The sequence below is a fragment of the Polyodon spathula genome, chromosome 3, assembly GCF_017654505.1.
Source record: "Polyodon spathula isolate WHYD16114869_AA chromosome 3, ASM1765450v1, whole genome shotgun sequence".
Taxonomy (NCBI): Eukaryota; Metazoa; Chordata; class Actinopteri; order Acipenseriformes; family Polyodontidae; genus Polyodon; species Polyodon spathula.
This window is the reverse complement of record NC_054536.1, coordinates 66,214,460-66,239,783: the sequence shown is the minus strand read 5'-3', so window position 1 is coordinate 66,239,783 and position 25,324 is coordinate 66,214,460. Positions and strand designations below refer to the sequence as shown.

Sequence of the window (25,324 nt, the reverse complement as noted above, 5' to 3'; positions counted from 1 at the left end):
CTTTTTTTTTTTTTTTTTTTTTTTTTACAGAACTCCAATAGTTTGTTTTAAATTGAAGAATAAGTTGCTCCAAATGTAATTTACTTTTTTTTCATCCTCTCATTACTATTTTAGGTTGTTTATAATCATTCTGTGCGGTTCTTGGTTCTTTTGCAGAGAGAGAAAAAATGCGTTCTGTCTATATATAGACAGAAAACATGCTTTAGAGTAAAATATTAGGCACCACATGGCTGCAGTTACATCCTATTTTTCATGTGTTTGCTGGTTCTTTAGCCTTGCAAAAGGACTGTGTGTTTTGCTTTCATAGAGCACAGAAACGAACACACCCATATGCTCAGTCCATATGCTCAACAAGGTCTCATTTTGGTTGGATTAAAACTAATTCTGAAAGGGACAGGGTTAATTTAAAGCTTTCTTATATGCTTCCAAACTAATTGAACTGCACTGAGGTAGAAAAAAAAACAGACCTAACAAAGTGTCCGTTGGCCGTAAGACATCTGGAATTATTTTCATAATAAATAATATCTGTTACATGTTTTGCATTGTTGTTTTTCAATATAACTTTGTTGCTGGCATGTCGCAGTGTCAATGTAATGTTCTGTCACTGGTAACAGATTTTGAACTCTTTGGCAAGGTGTTTTATGGAAAAGAATGTATACAGTAATAAGGCACATTTTCAAATGTAGTAAGACAACAACACAAGTAATTAACAAGCTGATTTAAAAACTTCAAACCCTCAGAAATAATATTACATCCTGCAATTTATTCAATTCCATATGACAAAAATAGTAACCTAGACTAAGACATCCATTTCAATCATTAGATGTGTCAAGCCAACAAGGTTTACTAATAAAAAATATTGGATCTAGGTAACAACGCCCAGCTGGTTCAGGATGGCCGTCCAGCCCCACATGGTATCGCAGTAAAAAAATAGTGTCTCTCTTCACCATGCAGAGAGGAACAGCCAGACCCTGAATACAAAATGGGTTCAGTCTTAACTGTACCTTTAGCAACCTTCCTATTTACAACACTTTACATCTCTTAAACCTGTACACTTCCTTAAGTAGAAGAGATAACACTACATGGTACCAAATATTAACAAAAACAAAACAAAAAAAATGACACAGACAAATAAAAACATTCAACTGCTGAAAAGCAGCAACATTTAAGCCACCTTAAGATTTTTTTTATTTCTTTAACTCGAAGCTTTAAAACTGTCCACAAAATTCCCCAACACTATGGGTAAAAAAAGATGAAAATATAGTGATGACATGCTGATCATCACTGAAAATAGTCTTTTAAAGTTGGTCTTTTCCAGTAGAAATATACTGCTATCAAAGTCAATAGTTTGTTGTTGTTTTGTTCAAGTTTTTGTTACTGAATCACGTGATGGCAGAATGAATTCATCCCCTTGCAGTACAATGGTGGGATTATTGTTTTAGAACGGTTGTCCACTTCGTCAATTTTCAAATCCCAGACATGAAAAAAAAAGATCTTTCTTGTTTTCGTCATTCTGCAGGAGCACTCACACAACTGCTTTTCAGTGTTGCACAATACCACTGCTCAGTTGCACATTTAGTAACGATGGAAGTTTCCATGACTGTCCAAGCCCACAATGCTTAATGCAAAAAATGAGGTAGTACATAAAACATATACTGTTAGTTCAAGTTTTAAATAAGCCCCAGCCTCCCCAACATCACAGCTCAGAGTGGAAACCATCCATTTTTATGTGAGTTTTGTTTAACACCATGATCGCACCAAACATATGGTTTTAATGATCAAAGTACATTGTGCTTTGCAATCAAAGAATAGCAAAACAGCAAGGAGAAAGGAAGTAAAACAGGATTCTAAGAGCTGAACACTACTAGGATCTTTTCCTTGCCGTGCTGTACAAATACATAATATTAGACAACATCCCTTTTTTGTGTGTGGAAATAAGTTATGTACAGTAAAAACCAAACCTACCCAATACTCTCTCCAACGCTTCCTGAATCTGCAAAATAGCAGGAATAATCGTACTACAGACACCACCAGTCAGTCTATTTTATTTATGTTTGTTTTTTTTTCACTCAGGACATTATTTATTTAGATGGAGCCACTGTGAGAGTGGCATGCAGGTCTGTTTCTTGAAGACAGATTAAAAGTGATTCAAATAATACATAATAGCTTTGTTAAGGGTTAACACAAATTACAGACAAACCTTTAATTTAAAAAGTGCACAGGCATAAATGTAACAGTTCCCACCAAATTATACAAATTAAATTTAGACGTATTAAATATTAAGTAAAATATGCATATATTTACTTTTATTTATATTAGTAAGATTTGTCTGCCTATTTTTTATTATTATTTTGTACAGTGTAACTCTTAAAAGGGTTTCCATGTAATAGCATATTTGTTCAAATAGCAGCAGCTAAGGTAACTCATTTAAAAAAAAAAAAAAAAAAAAAAAGTTAGTACATGTACCATACTGGCAGAAAAAAATGAAAACATGCAAGACTTCCAAATGCAACTTCACAATGGATTTTTTTTTTTTTTTTTTTTTGGTATTGTTGTCATTGTTAGAGTTCTTGTCTTTATTAAAGAAAACATCAATTATGTTCTTTGTCTTCAGTTAGAAAAGGGATCAGTAAAGGTTTACTTTAAAGGGGCTATTAAATATTTTATTTTTTATGTATTTTACCCGCATTTTCTCAATATTATAAATACTAAAGACATTTGGACAATTAATTGTAATACAATATGGGGTACTAAATGTTAAGAATAAAATAATTATTATATAAAAAAGTTGTTCACGTTTCTACCTCATGTGAAGAAACAAATACCAGAACAAGCTCTAAAACAATGCATTTCAGTCTCATAAATTCAAGGCCCTTTTAATATTCTGAAGTGTACCACAGAATCTGTGCATAGAAACTACACCAAGGTAGCCTCTTTTTAAATATCGTTTTATATATTTTATTCCAATGTTTTTTTTATTTTATTTTTTTTTATCATTTCAAGAGCTTGCTCTTCTTCATTAGGTAAAAATCTAAATTTTTGAACGTTTTCTTTTTTTCTCAAAAACAGTCAAAAGTACTGATAGAAACCAAAAAAGTACCATGCAAATCTTGCAAGACAATCGAATCTCAGACAAGAAATAATGCATTCTTGGTATGAATAAAGTAGCAAGGAAACAAAAGCAAGGTAAGTAAGATAATTTTCTAACAAATACTGAATATTCTAATTAACAAAACAAAACAAAAAAATGTACATAATATAGTACATGAATTTATAGTTAGAACTGATTGAACAGTTTCTTTGCTATTATGTAGTCTTTTAGTTAATACCAATCTCTTTATTATCTTCAATAAACCTAGAAAATGGACGATTAGCTCCTGTATCTACACTTGTCTTGTCAAAACCGGTCATAGGCGAACTGTTGCCAGTGCGTGCCCTGTCCATTCCGCCGGTGAAACTATTTAATGATGGAATTCCACCACCGCCCAGAATAACGGGATGTTGGGGGATGCCTCCGTTTTGTATAACAGATATTTCATTGTTCTTCATAGCCAGACCATTGGTGATGGCTGCAGCGTACTGGTTCCAGAAACTAGGGTCGACGTTCATGGCTCTTCCTGCCAGATCCTTCTGAAAAATCTCAGTGAACTTCATGGCATCGCCTCCCAATAGCGCCATTGGATTCTCCACTGACAGTCTGCGTCCTCGTCTAGCAGGAGCATTATTCCACATGTGGGTTCCCATGTGAACCTACATTAAAAAATACAAAAACAAAGGGGCTCATGAATTTCAAACCGTTAAGCTTCTTATTAAGGAAAACATACTGTTGAAAGCAGAAATGTATATCAGTCATATATTAAAACGGTAGGTAACCTGCAACAGTTACAACTACTGTAATTCAGTTTTTATGGAAAAAATACATTATTACTTTTGTATGATTATTATATGAAAATATGTTTTTATCCTTAGCCATTCTGTCTTTTTTCTATTTTTTAATCTACTTAATGAAATGTAATAATTAGGGTTAGGGTTAGAGTAACAACAAAAATGTATAAACACTACTGTTTTGAATTTACAAGAAAATGGGTAGGATGAAATATCTAATGGCTTTGTGTTTGTTTGCTGTTTTAAATAATCAAACAGAACACTTGACATTTGCATTTAACAATGTTAAAGATTTTGGAAAGTATTTAAGGTATGACAATTTTGAAAGTTTTCTAAACATTACATTTAAGGTTGGAATATTGGATTTGTTTTTAATATTGAGTATTTTCCTTTTTTTCATGAAGGTGTCTCCCTATATATACCAGTGGTGAAGTTCTATTTAGGAAGGCACAGCTATAGAATTAATCTTAGTCATTCCATTCAGTGATATAGTAGTTTAATTAATTCAATATTGTTAACATCCAGCTGTAATATAAATCACAAACTTGTGGTCAGTGCTTTAAGAGCATTAACACATTAAGAGAAAATTCCACTCTGATGAGAAAAGAAAGACAGCACGTAAGAGAACTTTAATTATATTGTTTGGTTCTAGTTTTGTAAAAATTAGCATTTATCTTCTTTTAAAAAAATGTTAATTAAATAATAACATGATTTAATATTCTCAATTATTATCAAACAAACTTAAAAAACACAATGCAATATATTTAAGATTTGTGAATGGGGCCTAGTGTCATGCAAGGTAATCTAATTCTTTCTTACTCTAGCATGCTCTAAATCCAATAACCTAACCTTAAAAACACAAAAGGGATATATTTTCCATTGTGGACAGATTGCCCTTCCCATGGTAAATGTAAGACATGAGCAATTTTCCCACATTAAAAAACAAGACCCAAAATTATTATTAATTCTTAAATAACAGCTTCATACCTTAAGATTTCCTTTAGTGGTAAAAGCCCTACCACAGATTGTGCAACCAAAAGGTTTTTCACCAGTGTGAGTGCGTTCATGGATCTGCAGAGCACTTGCTGATGAGAAGTTCTTCCCACAGGAATGACAGTTGTGCTGCTTGGGTGTCCGACGCGGTGGCGGTGGTGCCAGCATCGGAGTGATTCCTGGACTCATCGCTGTATGGGGTGCAGCTGGAACCTGGATCCCAACCGGAAAGTGGGGGCCCTCACTTAGGGAGATCGGCTTGCTGTGACCATTCACTTCAATTTTGATCATGCTGGGCGCTGTGCTGGTGACCAGGCTAGGAATGCTTTGGCTTGGACCTAGAGTAAAGTTGGGTTCAAATATCTCAGAAGGTAGTTCTTGCAATTTGTGCGTCAGTAAGTGCTGTTTTAAATTACCTGTAGTGGAACACCCATGATTGCAGATTGTGCAAACAAATGGACATTCTTTAGTATGGCTGCAGTAGTGAATTTCCAATGCACTCTTACAAACAAAAGGTTTGCCACAGATATTACAATGAATACTTTTAAACTTACCACGTTCTCTGCTCAGGAACAGCATGCTAAAAGGAACCTCCTCCTTGATGATGGGTCTGCTGGGTTGGGTGGCTGTCAGATCTAGTGCGCCTCCATTCTCAGGTGCGGGTGACGGGGTTTCAGCTTTTTCTGACTTTACAGTAGCATGCACCTCCTGTTTCTCTTCTTGGTTGTTGAATCCTACTGGTTTGTACCTAGGACTCTCAGAGCTACTATGATGAGGGGATAAGGCCTGCATAGAGTTAGAGGACTCTGATATAGCAGGACTTTCTGCACTCTGGCTTTCAAGGTCACCCACAACTGAGAAAGAGTCATTGGTCAAGTGATCACTCTCCATGAATCCATTTTCAGTAGATTTCAGTCCAAAACTATAGTTCATGCTCATAGTGGAATCAATCATTTTCATCTGATTCTCCAGTGCAGCAATGCTTGAAATAACAGAAGGGGGAGAGGTGGGTGATGAACTAGGGTAAGATTGCAAGGGCTTAAAAGAATCACTTTCTAGTTCCTTCAGATCGCCTTCATCTTCCATGGAGTTCTCATCCATCATTTCATCTTCGTAGTTGCTCATGGCATCAATGCTCTTCTCATCAAAGGAAAGGTCTGTGTCCATGCTGTCCTGGAAACCCTCTGGTAAAGGGGTATTAGGAATCTGCCCTCCCATATGCATACGAATGTGCTGCTGTAGGACAACAGCATTGGTGAATTTCTTCTGACAGATGGGACATGAATGTTGGACTCTTAGTGGTGGTTTTGCTCTGTGAACTCCAAAGTGTGTTTTCAGGTTGCCTTTGGTGGTGAAGGCACGGCCACAGACCTTACATTTAAATGGCCTTTCTCCTGTATGAATACGATAGTGCATCTTCAGGGCACTCTGACAACTGAGTACACGATGGCAAATAACACACTGGTTCGGATCTGTCATTTTTTTGTCAATGTTCTCCACTAACTGCTGCAGTTTTGATGTCTCTGAAGTTTGCATAGAGTCTAGCAGACCACCGAATGGAAAATTTGCCTTGAACTGATCGGAAATCATTGGAAGTACAGAACTGAAGATGCTTGATGGAGGTGTGCTGGGTTCTGTAACAATTGCTGTTGTAGTATCAACTGTAGTAACAGTAGTACTAGTAGTGATGGAAGCTGAAAAAACTGCTTGTCCAGTTGTGGTGGGGTTCTCCCCTGGCCTTGTTGTACAGCTAGGCGGCAGGTGAATCCCCTCAGGTTTCAGAACCGGAGGAGCCACCTTACCAAGGGTCTGTTGGGGGGATTCTGGAGCTACTAAAACACTGGATTCAGTGTTAGTAAGATTTGGGGATAAAGAAGCACATTCACTTGAAGTGGGAGAGGGCCTTTGTGGTGACCTGTTCAATGGAGTAATACTTGGAGAATCGCTGTAGCTACCCATGCCTGGAAGAGTAGGAGGCAACTGCAGCCCAGCTGAGTTCGGAACCGTTGATAACACAGGCTTGCTATCCAGCCACGTTGTCACTGGCTTTTCCGGTGGCAAAGTCATCCCATAGGGGATGCCAGAGCTAGTAGGTACGTTGTCGAGGTATTCTGGTACTGGGTAGGGGTTCATCTGGATGTGAGGGTACTTCTCTTTATGCCTCTGAAAGTGAACCTTTAGGTTTCCCTTGGTGGAGAAACGGTTCCCGCAAATGTTACATTTGAAGGGCCTCTCTCCAGTATGAGAACGCAGATGAATCTGCAAAGCACTGTCACTCCCAAAGACCTTGGCGCAGAACCTGCATTTATGTTTAAAAAACAGATCTTCTGAACTGGGTTTGGTGTCAAACACTGACACATTGGGTGGTTTTCCCTTGCGATGCTTCATGAGGGCGGAGAGAGGATCCAGGGCATTGGCAGTGGCTGCAATGCTAACTAAAGGGTTGGGGAAGATCACACTACTTGAGGAGCTCTGAGGTAGTAGTGCCAAGCTGGAAGATGGGCTGAGGAGGCTTCTGTGTCCAATTGAGGGAGGGGTTGAAGCATTTCGTGGTGTGGAGCCGTTGCTTGTATTTGTGTTAGTGCTCGGGGTAACTAGAGATGGAATCACATTACAGCTTGTTGTAGGCAGGCTTGGTTCAGCTGAAACAGATACGTGGCTGGGCATATCTTGGTTAGCTGAACATGAAACATGTTGCTGAGGCCTATCCAAGGTGGATGGGATAGGAACAGATGTCTGTCCAGTGACTGCAGACAGCACTGGAGATGGCAACTGATGAAGAGGAGGGGCAATGAAGCCTGGGAGTTGACGTTGGTTGACAGTTGTCACTGAAGCCCCCTGGGAAGCTACAGCTGGGTTCAGGGGCGGTTGCGTCGGTTGTCGGTTCATCATTGCCACCTGACTGCGGATTTGTTCAATCAGCTGCAATTGGTGGATCTGCTGCTGCTGAAGGGCCATCAATTGGTCCAGTATCATAGGGATGGCAATGGTGGTCGCACCGGCATTTGCACCAGTTCGAGAACTCTGTGAGAACTGTGCAACTGCTACTCTAGTGCTCTGTAAAGTCTCTAAAGTCACATTAGTGCTTGGCATGTTATAGTTTGTCATGGAAGATGGGTTGGGAAGCTGAGGTAGAGAAGCAGAGGTTTCTGAAGAGCCTGGATTCTTTTGCGCTTCTTTTTCGGATGATGATTCCACCTCCATGGGTTCGTCTTCCTTTTCGGTGCTCTTTACTACCTCAGAGCTTTCATTGCTCTCCTCTGCAGCCTCACTCTCTGCTGGGTCACTGGGGCAGCTGTGGACAGGGGAAGGCTCTGTCGAAAACTCTTCAGGGTCTGGAGCTGCCTCGTCCTCATTCACAATAAGCACCAGAGGGTTCTTAGTGCAGTTCTTCTGGTGCTCCAAGAAGTCTGGCCACTTAAAAAATTCAGCGCAGCACTTATCACAAATGTGTGTTTCTTCGCTGCCACTTCTACTCTCATTCCCACTGTCTGCATCATCCACTCCTTCTTGTGGGACTGCTAGAAAAACCAAAAGAAATATATCAGACACTGAATTCCACACAACTCACGTTGCAAGTTTTAGTTTTTTTTTTTAGGTTTTTTTTTTTTTTTTGCACATAACTTAAATCAATATAATTTATTCTGTACAAATGACCCCACTTCAACACTTATCAGGGCTCTGTGTGTATTCTATCACTCTCTCTATCTGGCTAATCATTTTCTTTGCACAATCCATCAAATTATGGGCCTATCAATTGTGGATACTGCTTCTTAATGAAATTCCATAGAAGCTATTGATTTCCAATATTTTCATATAATTCACAGCTGCCTTGTCTGTTGGGTACAAATCAAGCCTTTGATGGAGTCATTAGGATTCCCCTTTACTATCAAGCTTCCTCGTTTCCAGCAGAATTAGAGATGCTTTTGCCAGTTCGCTTAACATTTCTAAACTAATCTGTAACCTTTTTGGCATTAACCTACTGTCTGAGGTGATAAACTTTTTGACCAGCTAGGGATATTATCTTGTTTAAAGTGTCTTCACATGCTTAATATAACCTTATTAATATTGTTATACATACATAATGTCCTCCATATTAAAAAATCAAACATTTGGTATTACATTGTTTAGTCTGCTGCTTTATTTTACTTTAGGGATGCGTACCGGACCGGGTGGTCCGATCCAAGTCTATGGAAGTTCAGTACAGGTACGGTATACTTTAAGGAAGTCCGGTCTAAACAGTGGACCAGTATGTGGCTGCTCAACCTTATATATTTTATACAAACACTGCGGCCACTAGCTTTTTTCTCTCTGTGTTTTAAAATGGTTGAAACAAGGGCAATGTGTAAAACACTATATATTTCTAAGACCTTAAGCATTAACTTTTTTAAAAGGTCTACAATAAAATAAATACATACAAATGCACATTACATAGAGACTTTAATGAGGTCAGTATATAATGGCATTATACAACAATAAATAAAATCAACATAATGCTTACACAACAAAACCCCATAATGTGGTTACTTATGTATCCCCAATTGTGTTTTTACTGCAGACTCTAGTTCCATTTTTTCTGAGAAGAAACTACTACATGAACTCCACTTGTACTGTGGAATGTGAACAGTAGGAGCAGTCGATTTCTGGTGGCAGTAACAATGTCTCCAATGGTGCTAAATAAGCTTTCTGAAGGGGGATTTGTTCTCACAACACACAAAACCTTGTACTTAAGTGAGCCACTGTGAACTTTCCACTATTCTAGTGGATTAACATCCAGGGCCTATATTTATCACTTGTGCGTGAATAAATAACTGGATTTGCTCGTACGAAAAAAGTTTGGAATTCTCGCACACATAATGAAATCCTGATTTATCAATCTTGCGTAAGGCACTCAGACTAAGTAACTAACTTTTCTAAGCAATAGGTATTAATAAATCAAAATGTCACTAAAGATGTTCGCATGTGGAAATTTGCCTATGGTAACTATGGTATCCCCGTAGACGACCTTTACCATGCATTATTATACATCAGTGCTTAAAGATAAAGGACAGTGGACCTATAACGAATTCAATTTTTTTTAAAAAAATGGACATGGAATTTTTTTTTTACTCAACAGCTTGATTTTTTTTCTTCTCTCATCCAACAATTTTGCTCAGATTTTATTTTTTTTTACCAGTAGCGTATAAAGTCAGATCCATTTTGTACCTACTTTCTTCTTCTTCTTTACAAAAAAGGACTTGACAAATTACATGCTGGTGCCATAGCAGAAAACCCACTAATTGGTTACACATGTTTAATTACAGTTGTAGGCAGCCACTTCCTCAGAGTAGTGTTACCATCATGTGCCAAATAACAAACATGTTTAATGAACGGAATTCTAATTCACACCTGATCAAATATGTAGCTGCACAGGAATGAGAAACCCAGCTACAGTAACGTTTACTTTTTATAAATTCTGGCAGAGTGGAATGTATGCTAATCCTTCTAATGCCAGTGGCTGCTATGCTGTACATTTCCACCAGCATCACTGCTTTATGTCAGTGGCTAGTTGACACCATAGCCGAATGACATCAGCAAATGTAAGACAGACCGAGAAAACCAGTTACTTATGTATACCATTTTTAGTGATCTGTTAAAAAACAGCAGATAAACTCAGAAATGTTATATTAAATCACAGGCTTTTTGTGAATCATTACCACTGTCTTCTGACAGGCCTAAAACAGGTTTTGTATTTGTCATCACTAATATCATTCTCCTTGATTTAAAACCTACCACACATGCTATAAGGAAAACACTCCTGTATCCTCCTTCATAAATGACCGTGAACATACATTTCTTTGCATTCGGTGCAGCTTTATGTCTGTAAATCATTCATTACCGTGATCATTTATTATCTCTCTTAGAATTTCTTGCCAAAGGGTCATAGCAGCAATCAGAATCCAGTTTCTTTAAGACAATTAATGATAAAAAAACAAAAACAGAAAGGGTTTCAAACTCAAATAGGATCAATCTCCACTTTTATCACCACAGATATCTAGCATTGTTTTCATTCTATCTATTGGGAGAAAGTATATGAGGGAAATCCATTAAAACCCAAAGAAGCAAAATTATTTAAATAAGTTAATTATGAACATGTAAGTTATCAAGAAGCAAAGCCTGACCTGCACTGTATTAAGTATTTGCATCTTCCAGCTTAACTACATCCTTTTCATGCAATTATAGCGAAGCGTTTACTTGTAATTTATATTTCTATGACATGCACAGCAAACAAAGCAAAACAAGTATTGAAAATGGCAAAACACACATCCCTGTAAACACAAATCTCCTTAAATGATCAACTGACAAAATTGCAAATGCACATAATTAAAGGTTAAAAGGTCAGTGCAAATTAGTAATAATGGTTAAGGGTGGATTTATTATTAACATGCACATTGCTTTTCTTGATTTTCTTTTTCTGTCAAAACAGTGGAAAGCATGCTGAGAAGCATACACTGCCACTGTCATTATATTGCCATGTATAATAATACTCCTTGTAAATTATTTATTTCAGTCTATGAAAATGAGTAAACCCATACTTGCAAAAAAATGATTTACGTGTATAGCTTTTTGCTAAATTCGTCACAGAATAAATAAAATATTTAAATCCTGAATGTATACTGTTTTTTGTGTTAAGCACATCAACAGTACTTTCCTATCCGAGGTGTAATGCATTAAAATAATGTTGATGAATAGATCAGTATGAAAACATACCATCATGTTAATCCTAATTGATCTTTATTCATTCATTTACTACTACAAAATATAACAAAAGCCTCTACTACCAGTTTCATTTCTTTAAATTGAAATTATGTTGTGTAGTACTGTACTTAACGTTATTCAATTAAAAATATTATAACCAATAAACTGAGTGATTTACTGTAATAAATCAACAAAACAATAACACCTATGACTTCCTCGACAGATATTGGAACACTTGAAACTATGTCTTATAGTGTTAAAAGTAAAACAGGAACTTTGAGGTGAATCTGTAACTATTATATTGTGTGAATAAACCACCATCAATTTAGGTCTTTAGAAGGGTAAACATGTTGGTAGTTTACCCTTCCACTATCTATTTATCTCTCTCTCTCTCTCTCTCTCTCTCTCTCTCTCTCTCTCTCTCTCTCTCTCTCTCTCTCTCTCTCTCTCTCTCTCTCTCTCTATATATATATATATATATATATATATATATATATATATATATATATATATATATACAATTGCATTCTGTTTTGTGATGAAAAAAATGTGTATGTAAACAGCACTACACAACAGGAAATAAAATCAACATAATGCTCACACCACAAAACACCACTTACGTATTGGCATTGTACATGAGTGTAAGATTTAATTGACAAAATCTGTTTCGGAAACATTTTTTAAAATAAGGCCTGTAAACCTCTCGCTTTGTACAAAATGTTCTAATGTGTAAAATTATGTTGTGTGGAATGGCAAGATATTGTTCTATTGTTTACAGCTCAGCAATTACTGCACCCTGTATATATAACATAACTTTACTTGTACATGCATACCGGAAGGTAAAATGACATACCTGGCCTGCAGGATTATGATTTAATTTTTTTTAGTAATCCACACAACATAAAAATACTTTAAACAAATAAACCTTGGTGATATTTTCTCTCTTGTTTTATGCAAACCTTCAGGTACTTAACATCTTTAGTACTTACATGTACAGGCCTTTTAGATATATGAGTTATTACTTAAGCTTCTGAAAATGTATTTGCTTTGTAAAAAATAAAAATAAAAACTTCCAAGATTTAAATGATTACCTAGTGCTGTACAGTTTTAAAAAACATTATTTAAATAATACTGTTGTTGTACTATAAAAGGCTGCCTCCCAGGAGATCATGTGTGTTTGCTAGGTTACATACCACAAGACAACAACAGCTCTGCACTTCAGGACTACTAGAAATTATTAGAAATGACTGGTGCCACTCCAGTAAATGTGTTTCAACTATTTAAGATGAATCCTATAAAAAAGATAAATCATCACTGACCAAGCCCAGGCTGTGAGACAGAGGAGACAAATAGGGACGCCTGCTGAGTTTAACAATGTAGAAGAAATTCCTGCATGAATGACAGTTTAGCCATCGCTTTTCAGTTTGTTAAGGGTGCCACTAAGACGATGAACAGTGGAGGGCGCTCTTGGTTTACAGACTATATCACTAACCCAGCACACATATTTTCATGGGACAATATATTTGTATTGCAACTAACACCTGTGGTTTAGTCATCAATAATTCTCTATTTCTTGGACATTAACTTTTAATGAGTACAGTACAGTTCTATTTCGACACCAACAGTGGTGGCTTTGTGTGCATATGCAGATGCAGAACTGCTAAAACACTCATGATTCGTTTGTACTCTCAGCGTATGATACTATATTAAATAATGAAACTTTTGTAGTGCATGCGGGGTGACATCATGTTGATTAGTAGTTTTAATTGGGTATCATATTTATGCATGTTTTCAGCACAGCAACTATAATTAAAAGAGCCATCGTAGTGTTCTCTGAGCCAAGCATCTCTGGCACATCAAAGTGGGTGGTCCGAAGGTCTCTACCAAATGGTGATGCATGAAGAAAATAACCAAGTAGAGCTACACAAAGGAAGCAATGAGCAGCCATGTTATTATTACATTTTTATGAGTCTCAAAGTTTTCCATTGCTAAATAAACAACAGAGGATCTACTGGAAGTACTTTACACACAAAATCTGGCTTGACTACATTTTCAAATGACAGCTGATGTTTTCTAAAAGTCATTAAAAAAAGATGTTTTGATACAGGCCTACCTCAGTGCTTAAAATAAATGTAACTACAGTGACAAATGAATACCATTTAAAAGAAATAAAAAATAACATCAAATACATTCTGTAACTTTTAAATAGATTATATTGCACAGGCCACTTTTCTATGATCTGAGGCATATATATAATATGCATTCTAATAACCTAAATATTACACTGAAAAGTGAAATGCCCTACTTTCTATTAAAAAAAAAAAAAAAAAAAAGAAATCCTAATGTTTCTTTTTTTATTATTATTAATTAACCTAATATTACATGCTCTGTATATTAATGATTAAACTACCAATTCCTGTCAGATACCTTGTACTAAAAAAAAAATATGTAAATGAAAACTGAACAAAAAAAGCCTTATAATAATGTGTCGAGCATTGAGGTGAGAATAGTTCGAAATTGCTCCATAATATTTTTTAACTTTGTAAGGATTGTAAATACTTGTTGCTGCAGATGGGCATTTGATAGGTTGCATGGCATGTAGCAAACTCACATGGATCTCCAGTTAACACTCAAAATCAATGTTAACACTTAACAGAACAGTGGTAAGCTGTGCTGCCAAGGTCAACCACACAGATGTACTAATTGTATTATGAGCTTGACATCTAGTGGCCACCCCTGGCAGGGCATAGCAGGCAAAGGTTAAGTCAGCAACCTCTGATAAAGCACTTCTGACTGCCCACCCTGAGGGACAAACCACCGGAAGCTTGTTGCCGCTCCACGCAATCCCACCTTTTCAGGGACACCAAACAAAAGGACCCTAATGTGCTATATTTGACAACAATGCAGGCCTAATACAAAGGCGACATACAAAAGGTCAAATCAACGCCAGTTTAAATAATGAAAAATCCAGACAATGTTAATTCTAAAGTAAAATGTTTTTTTATTCTTGCAAATACTGTTAACACATTTAACACAGTTTCATTTTTCACTCTGTATGGACGAGTGTAAATGTGTTTTTACTTTTTTTTCCAGACATTAACAAATGTCATCAACATAAAATTAAAGCAAGGTATTAAAAAGATAGCATCACATTCAGGTAAAAGAGAATACCAGATAACTGTGTTTTGCAGAGAATTGCATAATGTAGGAGAAAATACAGTAATTACATTTTGTCTAAATGTATGGGGTATTTCTTTAGTACAGGCCCGTTTTTTTTTTTATTTAGATTAATTAAAAGTGTTTTTATCAATATAATGTTAACACAGTATCAACAATACATTATACAGTTTGATTCATTCTAAAAGGAATAGAAACACCAAAAAACTCCAATGAGCCAGAAAACTTGTTAAATCAGCAAAAGCAAAATGTATTACAAAATTATGATCTAGATATTAGGATATATATATTAATATATATATATATATATCTATTATCTATAGATATATATATAATATATATATATATATATATATATATATGGGATCCCTAGACCTTTTTTCCAATTTATTTTACTGGAAAAGGTTAAATAAAAATGACCTTTCCATTACAATGTGAATTTACACTTAATGGGATATCGTATCGAATTACATGTAGTCTGAAGGATATCCTTTTTCAAACTGGCTGTGGTCTGACTCCAGGACTGGCTCTGTCTTACCGTACGGTAAGAAAAGTCTTTCAATTTTTTTAAAATAACACAAACCAAACTATTTAAATTAAACATATACATTAATACAGAATACATAAAAAAAAAAAAAAAAATCAGCAATTTATGAAATTTAATCTGACAAAAAAGCATGCTATTAAGAAATATATGTATATAATCCTGAATTCAGTGCATCAATTAAATAAAGACTTAATCAAAGAGAAACCATCTCAATGGCAACACTTGGATTGATTGCAAGACTACTAAGGCATTAGAAATGCAGAACGAAACCTGACCCACTTGTGCCAGCTTTCTCCATCTACTGACAGACAACATACAGTCAACCTATCAACCTGCTTAGGCAATTTACAATGTAAATCCATACCTGTTGTCTCTATAGAAAATTGAAGAGGTTCAAAATATGTTATATGCTTTTCATATAACTAACGGACATCTGATACAAATAGCAGTTCTGTGTGTCCTTCTGACATCAAATTATACATTAAAGGTGACGATTTCAAAAAAAGCTTTCTTCCCTAAACCATCTGACCACTGTTGTTTGATAAACACTTAGAGCCACACCTTCTAAGACTGAGAAAACAGTTCTTGCTTTTTTGCAGAGTCAGTATGTGCTATTGTTTCTCAAGCACAAGGGGCCTCTTATGCTAATATATTTTTTTTGTTTTAACTTGACAATAGCTGTTAAGGTTTTTATAAAACATGAAAAGTTTTCAAAAAAATTTATCACTCTATAATTTTAAATGTTATCCTGTTCATATATTAAGTCTCAATAATAATAATAATAATAATAATAATAATAATAATAATAATAATAATAATAATAATAATAATAATAATAATATTTTATTTAACACTATTCAAAACTTGATTAATTTAACCAGGAGTGCAATGTACATTTAACATGTTTCTGAACTGAGGAATTTACAAAGCAGCAGCATTTTCATTAAGCTTTTTTAACACTTCACAATACTTACTGTAAATTGTCACATTTTACAGTAATTAGCTCTAAAGATGCATATGATAAAAGATACAAAACACAATGGTGTAAGCATAATTCAACAACTGTAGCCGAATCTTTCGCCCTTGGGAACAATTATTGTGTTAGCCGCATTGGTCCACAGATGAAAAAGAAGAAACAATGTTGCTGTAACTGGACCAACAAGCTCAAAACACGCTTTTGCACTAAATGATCGATTTCTGAATTCACTTTGCATTCAACTATGTATGCTTTTTAAGTAATGACAGAGTGCTTGTAAATCAACACAAGGCACATATTAAACTGATATGATAGGTTCATGTTTGGGGAGTTTGCTTTTGTTTTCACAATATTAGAAGCTCAAGGCATTCAAATCATTGTGAGATATGTTCTAAACACATCTCTCTCTCTCTCTCTCTCTCTCTCTGTGTGTGTGTGTGTGTGTGTGTGTGTGTGTGTGTGTGTGTGTGTGTGTGTGTGTGTGTGTGTGTGTGTGTGTGTTGGTGATGCAAGTCTTCTTTTTCTAAGATAAGCAAGACATAATGAAAGTTCAAGTTTTGTTTCCTATAAGTTTAAAATAACCGCAGAAAGGCAGAAAATAAAACTGCAGTGATGTATTATGTGCCACAGTCCTTCATGCTGTCAATAAGAAATCCTGACTCCAATCGGTTTCTCTGTAGCCTTTCAAATTAACGATGTCAGGGTTTAATTAAACCACTGTTGTATACTACAATTCCAAATGCAAGAAACCAACAGAATTTCAAATTTCAACTTCGCTTTTTGAAAACGCTTACATATTACAATAGTATACACTTTACACTCCCTATGTGAGATTATACATGTTACATTTTTGTTAAAATAATAATAATAATAATAATAATAATAATAATAATAATAATAATAATAATAATAATAATAATAATAACGACAAAAAAACATTAACAGGCCCATTGCCATTTTATCTACTGAAATACTCTTAAAGCAGACAAACATGTTTTTGTAATGCTCTGATCTTAACCTTAAATAGGTCTGCTGTTCATAAAGATAAATGAGTTCATGTATTCTTATAAATATTAACATTAAGTTATAAGAAATCAAGAATAAGGTAATAGTTTTATAAATCCCTAACCACACAGTGCGGATACTTAAATAAACTACCATACTGATATAAGTACATGTTTTGGTTATTACACAAAATCTGAAAAGCAATAATAACACCAAGTCAATTTAACCATTTTAAGACTCTATAGTTTCTCTTTTTTTGTTACACATTTTTGCTCAAAAATCCAACCTTCTGTAGTAAATATTAAACTGTCACCGTGACACAGATTGCCTGTTTTTAAGCAAGGGTGACAGTCATTTTGCAGAAGTACAGTTAAAATATATACTGCCACGAAAACGTGTAGTTGCACTTATATTAGTGTACTAAATACAAAACAACAGAACAGTTGTTCAGTAGTAAAATAGTTCAATGATAGTTATTTGTAGTATTGCTTGTGTTGTTTACATGGTTTGATTCCCCGTGTTCAGAAGTCTGCTTTGGAAGTAAATATAAGTAAAGTTGAGGTATGTCTGAAGGTTATTTATGAAATAAAAGTGTATCCTTTTAAAACACACAAAAACGATTCATTGAAATGGATTGTGCGATTGATATGAATGCTTCGAAGCTCAAATTGTTACATTGTTGCATATTTTGGGAGAGGCTTCTGTGAGCGCCGACTTTAAGGTATTCACAGTCCACAATAATAACGTTTAAAAATTCCTCACTGGGATGCAGTGTACTCATTTAAATGAAAGACTGTCTCCTTCTGCAAAAATAAATCCATTCATCTGATCATGTAGTCATTGAGGCCAATACAAAACAAACCAAGTGTGAGAAATTCTACGTGATGAAGTAAACAAAAAGCATTTCCATAACAAAAAGACACTTTGCACTTAATCTACCCCACCATATGCAAGCGTTTCTCTTTAAGCACTGCTCCAGTTGAAAGCTGCTGTGACAAAGATGCAAAAGATAAGAAAGATATGCTAAAAACACGTTTCCCATTGTTTTGCCTTCCCTTCCCTTTCTAGCAATGTGTAAGTTCACGTGAAGTTTTAGAATGGGGAAACTACATCCCGTCTTTAAAACTGATTTTTACTGAAGATATGACAATTTTACCAAATCACATTGAATTACTAAAGGAAATAATGTAATTTTAATTAATTTTTTAAGCATAATTCTGCACATAAATATACAATACATACAACGATTTAAATAATGTGAAAACAGCAACACCCTTAGTGAGGTTTATGATTTATGTTATTATATGATTAAATATATATTTAAGAAAAAAAAAAAAATGTTCCTTATCAATAGTAAATCAAAACATGTGTTTAATTACTTTTCATTATCATGTGGGGTTACACGCGTGCATTTCTAACCTGCTCAAATGACAGTTGAGTTGCATCCAATATATTTTCACATTGGGTATTTTGGAAGACACCAGAAAAACTTCTTGTTCTGCTTAATGGCATGGCCTATTTATAAAAACGTAGCCTACGTGATTTCTATTTTGACCTGTCTATTTAAACTACACTTGTTTTTTTTGGTTGTTACATTGATAATCGGGATGTTATCTTAAAAATGTAAATATAGTTCCTAGCCGACAAATATAATGTGTGTGTGTGTGTGTGTGTGTGTGTGTGTGTGTGTGTGTGTGTGTGTGTGGCATATACTGGTTATGTAGAATCGAAAACACTAAGTGAGTCGGTGATCGCCACACCAGGGACAAACATATAGGGTTGTAGGAAAATAACATAATGAACACCAACTTAATTGTTACAAAAAACTTTAAAAAGCTAAACAAACCCTACCTTATCATTCCAACAAACGTATTTGTCTATCCAAAATGATACCTTTACTACTCTTCTTTTCGTCCGAAGTCCACATCTAATCAGTAATATTAGAACAGATGTCAGAGGCTAAGTTTGTATAGAGAGATCTTGATCTGGAAAGTCATTGTGCGTTTTGAGAAATTGTGCAACTTCTGCTGACCTGTTTATTCGTTAAAAAAAAAAAGCTCCCACCCCCTCTTTTCCGCCCAACACAACACCTAAAGAGACTTACCATCTTCAGAAACTACCTCGGTAGCTAGTGCTGGCTCTTCTTCCGACGTGTGATGCTGGGGCTTTGCTTGCTTGCGGCGCGACATGCTGCTGGTAAGCTCCGAATTGTTTCTGCTTTTTGCAGATACATCAGCAGCGAGCAAATAAAAAAAAATTGTTCGCAAATAGTCGAGTTGCAAAATTACGGAAATTAGCTGGTGTTGCTGTTTGTGGATTGCGCATGTCGGTATATAATTATGATAGTGAATAATGCATTGCGATTAATGGTGGTGTGAGAGGGGATTGGCTGAGGTCCAGCGGGCACACACTGGATATGGAAATGAGGGATGGACTCAGCAATTAGCTGTCTCACTCCAAATCTATCTGTCTCTGCTCTCTTTCCACCTCCTCTCCAACACCACTGCAAACACTGCCTATTACACTCTGCACATAAAGGTTCTTCACTTTTTGGAAGGTCAGGTTCTTTTCTTTTTCTGTCGCGTTCTTCTTGTTAATTCTAACAATTCTTTCCTCACTTGTTTTGTTTGATCATACCCCATATTTCATTGTACTTGTACTGATTATATTTTCCACGGTCTTTTATTTTATATATATTTTAAATGTGAACGTTTTTGCTCATCTTGTTTTTCATTATTTTTCAGGTTTATTTTTCTTTTCCCATTAAATGCTACTTTTTTCTCCACGTTTCTTTTTTTTTTTTTACTCGTCTTCAAAACTGTCTATGTGTCTCTTGCGTGTACTGTGTTCTTTTTACAGCTTTTCTTTCTATTCGGAAATTGCTGGCCGGTGGTGGTTACTTCCTCTCGACCACTGGTTGGAAGAAAAAAAAAAAAAGTTTTGAAGGTTGTAAATACTTTTCTTTCTTTTTGGAGACGAGACAGCTGCAGTGAGTTCTTGTTTACTGCCAGTTGTGCATGAGATGTTTGATTTCCTCAAAGTCCTTCGGTAGAACACGTCCTTGGGTTGCAAATGTTGTTTTTTGTATAACTTTTCAATTATTTTGAATTCAATATAATGTTATATTTATCTTACTTCTCACTCTGTATGTGTTTTATTGAGAACAACTCATCACCACAGTTCTTAGGTTCTTCAATATCTCCTTTTTTATTTAAAAAACAAAAGCAGCCTATACCTAAAGGTGCGAGCGGAGCGGGTCAGGTCTTCTCCCCTTCCTTGCACTGCAGAGTCGGCTGCGCTGTGTACCTCGCGTCGCTGTCCAAATTCGGTTGTCCTTTTGTTCAAGATTATGTATGTATTTATTTCAAACCAAATCCCTGATACAGACGAAAGGGTCATAAAAGTGTCATGGATGTGTGTGATGAATCTTTGCGAGATAGCACAATTAATATGAGGGTTGATGTTGCTGTAGTTCCTTGCCTTTTGCTCCCTGTTCAAGACAGAGCAGTGTGTTGCGTGTTCGAGTGATCTCAGCTCTAGTTAAGTTTCAGTTCAGCCTACAACAGGACAGTCAGCATTGCATTGATCGACCGCTAGGATGTATCACAGTTTTTGTTCAAACAGTCTTCACCGTTCGCCATCATACCCACAGAAACATCTGCACCTTTTGAAACAGATTTTATATCCAGTATTTTCTTGTTCAAATAGTATTTTGTTTATTTCTCATACAAGAAGTGTAAGGACGTAGTGTCAATTACAGAATATTTATGCGGCCCAGATAAGCAATCTACATGACAAACCCCTTTATATACAAGGAAGCTTTTGCATAGTTGCATTTACACCATACATTGTATTTTTAATATTATTTTGAATTATCAATAATTGTAATTGTTAGATTTTCCCTTATTAATGTAATTTACTTTGTTATGTGCAAACACTAAACCGTCTTTCATTTGACATTGTAATTGTTTTAGTAGTACTTTCGGTACAAGCCCACCCCCCCACCCCCCCCCCCCCCCCCCACCCCCCCCCCCCCCCCCCCCCCCCCATAAAAAAAAAAAAAACCAAAACATTTGTCAGGATTATAAGAGTACGGATATCGTGACTTTAAACATTGATGTGGGTAAAGATGTAACCCAATTCATTCTAAAATTAAAACCAACACAAGACAAGAAATCTATAGCATTTACTTAAATTATACAATGTATTTTAACAAATAAATGTTCCGAATTAAAATCAAATTCAATTATTGAGTGTTATTTTTTCTTAAAGATTATTTAGCCTTTAGTTTCAATGTTAAAGAAGGTAGTTGTTGATCTTTACTAACCATGGTTTTAAAACCACATTTTCCTTCAAGTGTGCTAATCACATGCAAATGCTTCATTCCGTTCGTAAAAATAATTATAGAAGGGTGTATAGTCGTTTTACAGAGAACCATGACTAAACAGCATAATGATGCGAGGCATGTTCATTTAAAATACAGTATTAATGAAAAGGGAAATGAAAAATTAACAAATTGTATTGACATTTAATCTGAAACGCGTACATGAATTCCTTCGGTTCTTAAATCGATTTAAAGGTACAAATAATTGTTTTTGAACTTGCAGTCAGACACGGGGGAAATTTACTTGAATATATATATATATATATATATATATATATATATATATATATATATATATATATATATATATATATATATATAACAATTTTAACCGTTAAGTGTATTTGTTGTTTGTTTTTTTTTTTACTTGAAAGAAACATTATACTGTATTATATTATTAGAATCTAATTAAGAGATGTCAGATTTTTTATTTTCAAGAAACACATCTTAAATAGTGCATTCAATATTAAACGAATAATAGTATTAGTTAACAAAAGCTTCAAGTTCTAAAGTAAATCATGTGATTAGTCAATGGGCAATTTGATGAACGCTTTATTATGCAGAGTAGTTAGAATGTGATAACTGATACAGAAATGCTTAATATGATTTTGAAACGACAAAAATGCGTTACAGTATGAAGTAAAGCAGGTTCTGTCCCTGCAAATGAGCCAGCTTTAATTAGCAGCTTTCTTTCTTCTACAAATTGGTCAGAAGGAAAAAAAAAATAGTGCTTCGGTCAGTAAGTGCAAGGATGAGCAAATCATACGCTGAACGCTTTTAAACTGATTTATATGAAAAAGGATCAATTTTGAAAATAAGGGGTCGACATCGAATTGTCTGGTCAGCACAAGATGGATCCGGTTATCTGCCCTTTAAAGTTTTCAAGCTTTATTGAATACTAAGAGATTGGTGTCTTCTCCTGCCAATCTTCTCCAAAATGTATTTTAAAAATCTATTCCCTATTATTCTTTATCCTGAAGAAACTAATCGAATAAAGACTTACATTATCGCACTTTCTTGACTTGTTATAAACTGAAATACTTAGGTGTTCCGATTTCTCCAAATATCAATTGATAAAAAAAAGTCAAATAAATGTAAGTAGGTCTGTAATATTATTTATTTAACTATATTTAGGGGCTACAATAAAACTTGATGTAATGACTGCAGTGCATTTTCGTTTAATCAAACAACTCTGTTACACTCTCAAAAGTAAATCACTTAATATTAATATAGTTATGTTTTATCTTTTTATAATTTAATTGCATTATTTTCAGGAGCAACCGATTAAATGCACCCTTGTTCCTTCCTTTCCTTATTTGTGGTATAGGACATTATGTCATATCTAATAAGTAGAAAATTATTACAATTATTAAAGTAACAGTTACATTTTAATCACAATGATTTTAGATGAACGTAGTTTCTGTTTTTATTTTAATTTTTGTTGGAATACTAAATAAAATATTCCGCGTGCCTTATATACCCTACAAATTATGCATTTCTTGTTCTAGTTTAACTTAGCCGGTTATCAATAAGTTCATACAGTATATGATGCGTTATGTCGTCAATTTCCACTTCTATAGCCAGAAGGATGATAATAATGAGGTCTAATAATAAATATAATATAAATATAAAGTCTAATATATATATATAATCCACTCCTCCACAGTATAACAAGCACTGTGGAATTATATACACATTTATTTATTTGTATTTGCAACGCCTAATGGGCTGTGCGGTGAAAGAGAGTTACTGTGACAGGAAGGTCGTCCTATGAGAAAACTTTTTCATCCCTTCGGGTTGCAGTTATGTCCAAAAGGTTGTTATTAGCTGGTATTAATAGATGCAGCTCTGGCGAGACAAAATCAGCTATTGATAATTGCAAGAAGTATACAGCAGCTACTCTATCGATCGGCTTGTCCCTTATTCCCCTGGTATATAGAGATAAGAAGACACTCTCTTTAGTGCAATATAATTTCTTTTGACCTATCTGCTTGCTACAGACTTATGATGAATAGCCAGAGTGGCTGAAGTCCTTTATCACGACACGTACCCCTTGATATACTATTGATTCTTTATAACTAGCTCGACACAAAAAAATCAAACTGTCCACTTGACCACCATCGTCATCAATATCATCACAAAGGCACTGGAATAAAGATCTACTGCTTCTGACGTGAGATATATATATATATATATATATATATATATATATATATATATATATATATATATATATATATATATATATATATATATATATATATATATATATATATATAACTACAATAGATGATTTGCAAAAACCAACAAGGCAGTAGACCGTCTGGCATCCTGTTCAACAAACTTTCTTTAAAAAAAAAAAAAAAAAAAAAAACAGCAACAAGAGTTTGTAACATGCATCCCCGCTGTGCAATTGGAAAACACCAACGATTCTCAGTGTGCTAGTGACACCTGACATACCGAACACATTTCAACTAAAACACGGGCGTATTATAGTTTGTATAAAATATGTCATGTTAAAACCCTTAGACCTCCACCCCCCCCCCCCCCCCCCCCCCCCCCCCCCCAAAAAAGGCAAAAAACTGTACGTTTGCTAGGTAGATTTTACTGAAAACAACCCATTCCGTCAGTGTGTATGTGTCACTGTCAACATCATTTGCTAGTCACGGAAATTGTAGAGTGAACAGTAATTATAACCGTTTACAGTGGAGTATAAGGCGAGAGGTAAAAGTGAATCCCCTTGGAACAATCAGGACTGGGAAAGGTTTACTTTCAATGCACACGGTATGTTGATCATATTTAATGGCTAGTTAGTCTCACAATAGTCTGGGAGGGAATTTAAAGACACGCTTGGTTTAACTGCAGTGTTTTGAGCAAAACTCTAAAATCTAATTCTTCACTACATTCCAGGACTAAACGTCATTGTTTGTTTCATTAGCAGTTAACACGTGCATATTTATAAGTATGCTCTTCACAATTCCGACTTACAGAATGTAAAGCAGATAAACAAATCACTGGTTGACTTCTTTATTATTGTATTACTCTCTTTGTTAGCTGCTTTTGCACAATGTGTATAGCGAGGATTCATTTAGGCCCTGCAGGATCCTTGGACTGTGACGGGACACTGAAAAGGTAATGTTAAAAACCAGAAGCCAGAACATAAGACCAACTGAATACTCATTGAGCTCTATATATCATGGTGTGTTGTTATGTCATTCTTTACCTGCATGTCTAAGACTGTATTATTGCATTATTTTGTCAATTAAACGTTTGTACAATGAAGAAACTAAAGCATGCGTAGCCTTTTAAATGACATGGCTGTATTAATGTTACACGTTTGTTTACATTGTGAATTCTGTAAACTTTTTAGAAAAACGATCTCAGAACAGCACAGATTAAGAAACAGCATTGTAGTGGCGGAGGAAGAGAACGATGGGCCCCAGTGCAGGACCTTGTTGTGGGCCCCGACCTTTATGTAATACTTTTATAAGCACAGAACATGCCAAGTTAAGTGTTCAGTATTTTTATTCTTAGAATATTAGCATGTATGAAACAATATACGACTACATGTAAGAAGTTTATCTACTCGCCTTTCTTGAATTGAATTTTGCTTGCATCT

General features: G+C 35.1%; 1 protein-coding gene and 1 long non-coding RNA gene across 5 annotated transcripts in view; one reads left to right on the top strand and one right to left on the bottom strand.

The window, feature by feature from the left end:
* Positions 1-741: 741 nt before the first annotated feature.
* LOC121313328 (sal-like protein 3) lies at positions 742-19,510 on the bottom strand. Its single transcript, XM_041245736.1, has 4 exons — positions 19,426-19,510; positions 5,433-8,399; positions 4,873-5,216; positions 742-3,750 (listed from the first exon to the last, which is right to left on the bottom strand). Exons 1-4 carry the CDS (start codon positions 19,508-19,510, stop codon positions 3,319-3,321), a joined length of 3,828 nt encoding a protein of 1,275 aa, XP_041101670.1. The 3' UTR covers positions 742-3,318.
* The window catches only part of LOC121313329, a 49,727-nt gene continuing 43,833 nt past the window's right edge, over positions 19,431-25,324 (top strand). The window contains exons 1-2 of one of the 4 annotated variants that reach the window (XR_005949968.1): positions 24,350-24,489; positions 24,760-24,837. This is a non-coding gene — a long non-coding RNA (uncharacterized LOC121313329). Of the gene's footprint in view, positions 19,518-19,793; positions 19,879-24,349; positions 24,490-24,759; positions 24,838-25,324 lie in introns of those variants that run through there. The other 3 variants (XR_005949969.1, XR_005949967.1, XR_005949971.1) reach the window with 3 other exon arrangements.

Coding starts and splice junctions, on each gene's coding strand:
- LOC121313328 (XM_041245736.1), bottom strand. CDS start 19,510: ATGTCGCGCCGCAAGCAAGCAAAGCCCCAGCATCACACGTCGGAAGAA. Junction 8,400..19,425: donor CGAGGTAGTTTCTGAAGATG/GTAAGTCTCTTT, acceptor TGGTTTTTCTAG/CAGTCCCACAAGAAGGAGTG. Junction 5,217..5,432: donor GTTCCTGAGCAGAGAACGTG/GTAAGTTTAAAA, acceptor ACTTTACTCTAG/GTCCAAGCCAAAGCATTCCT.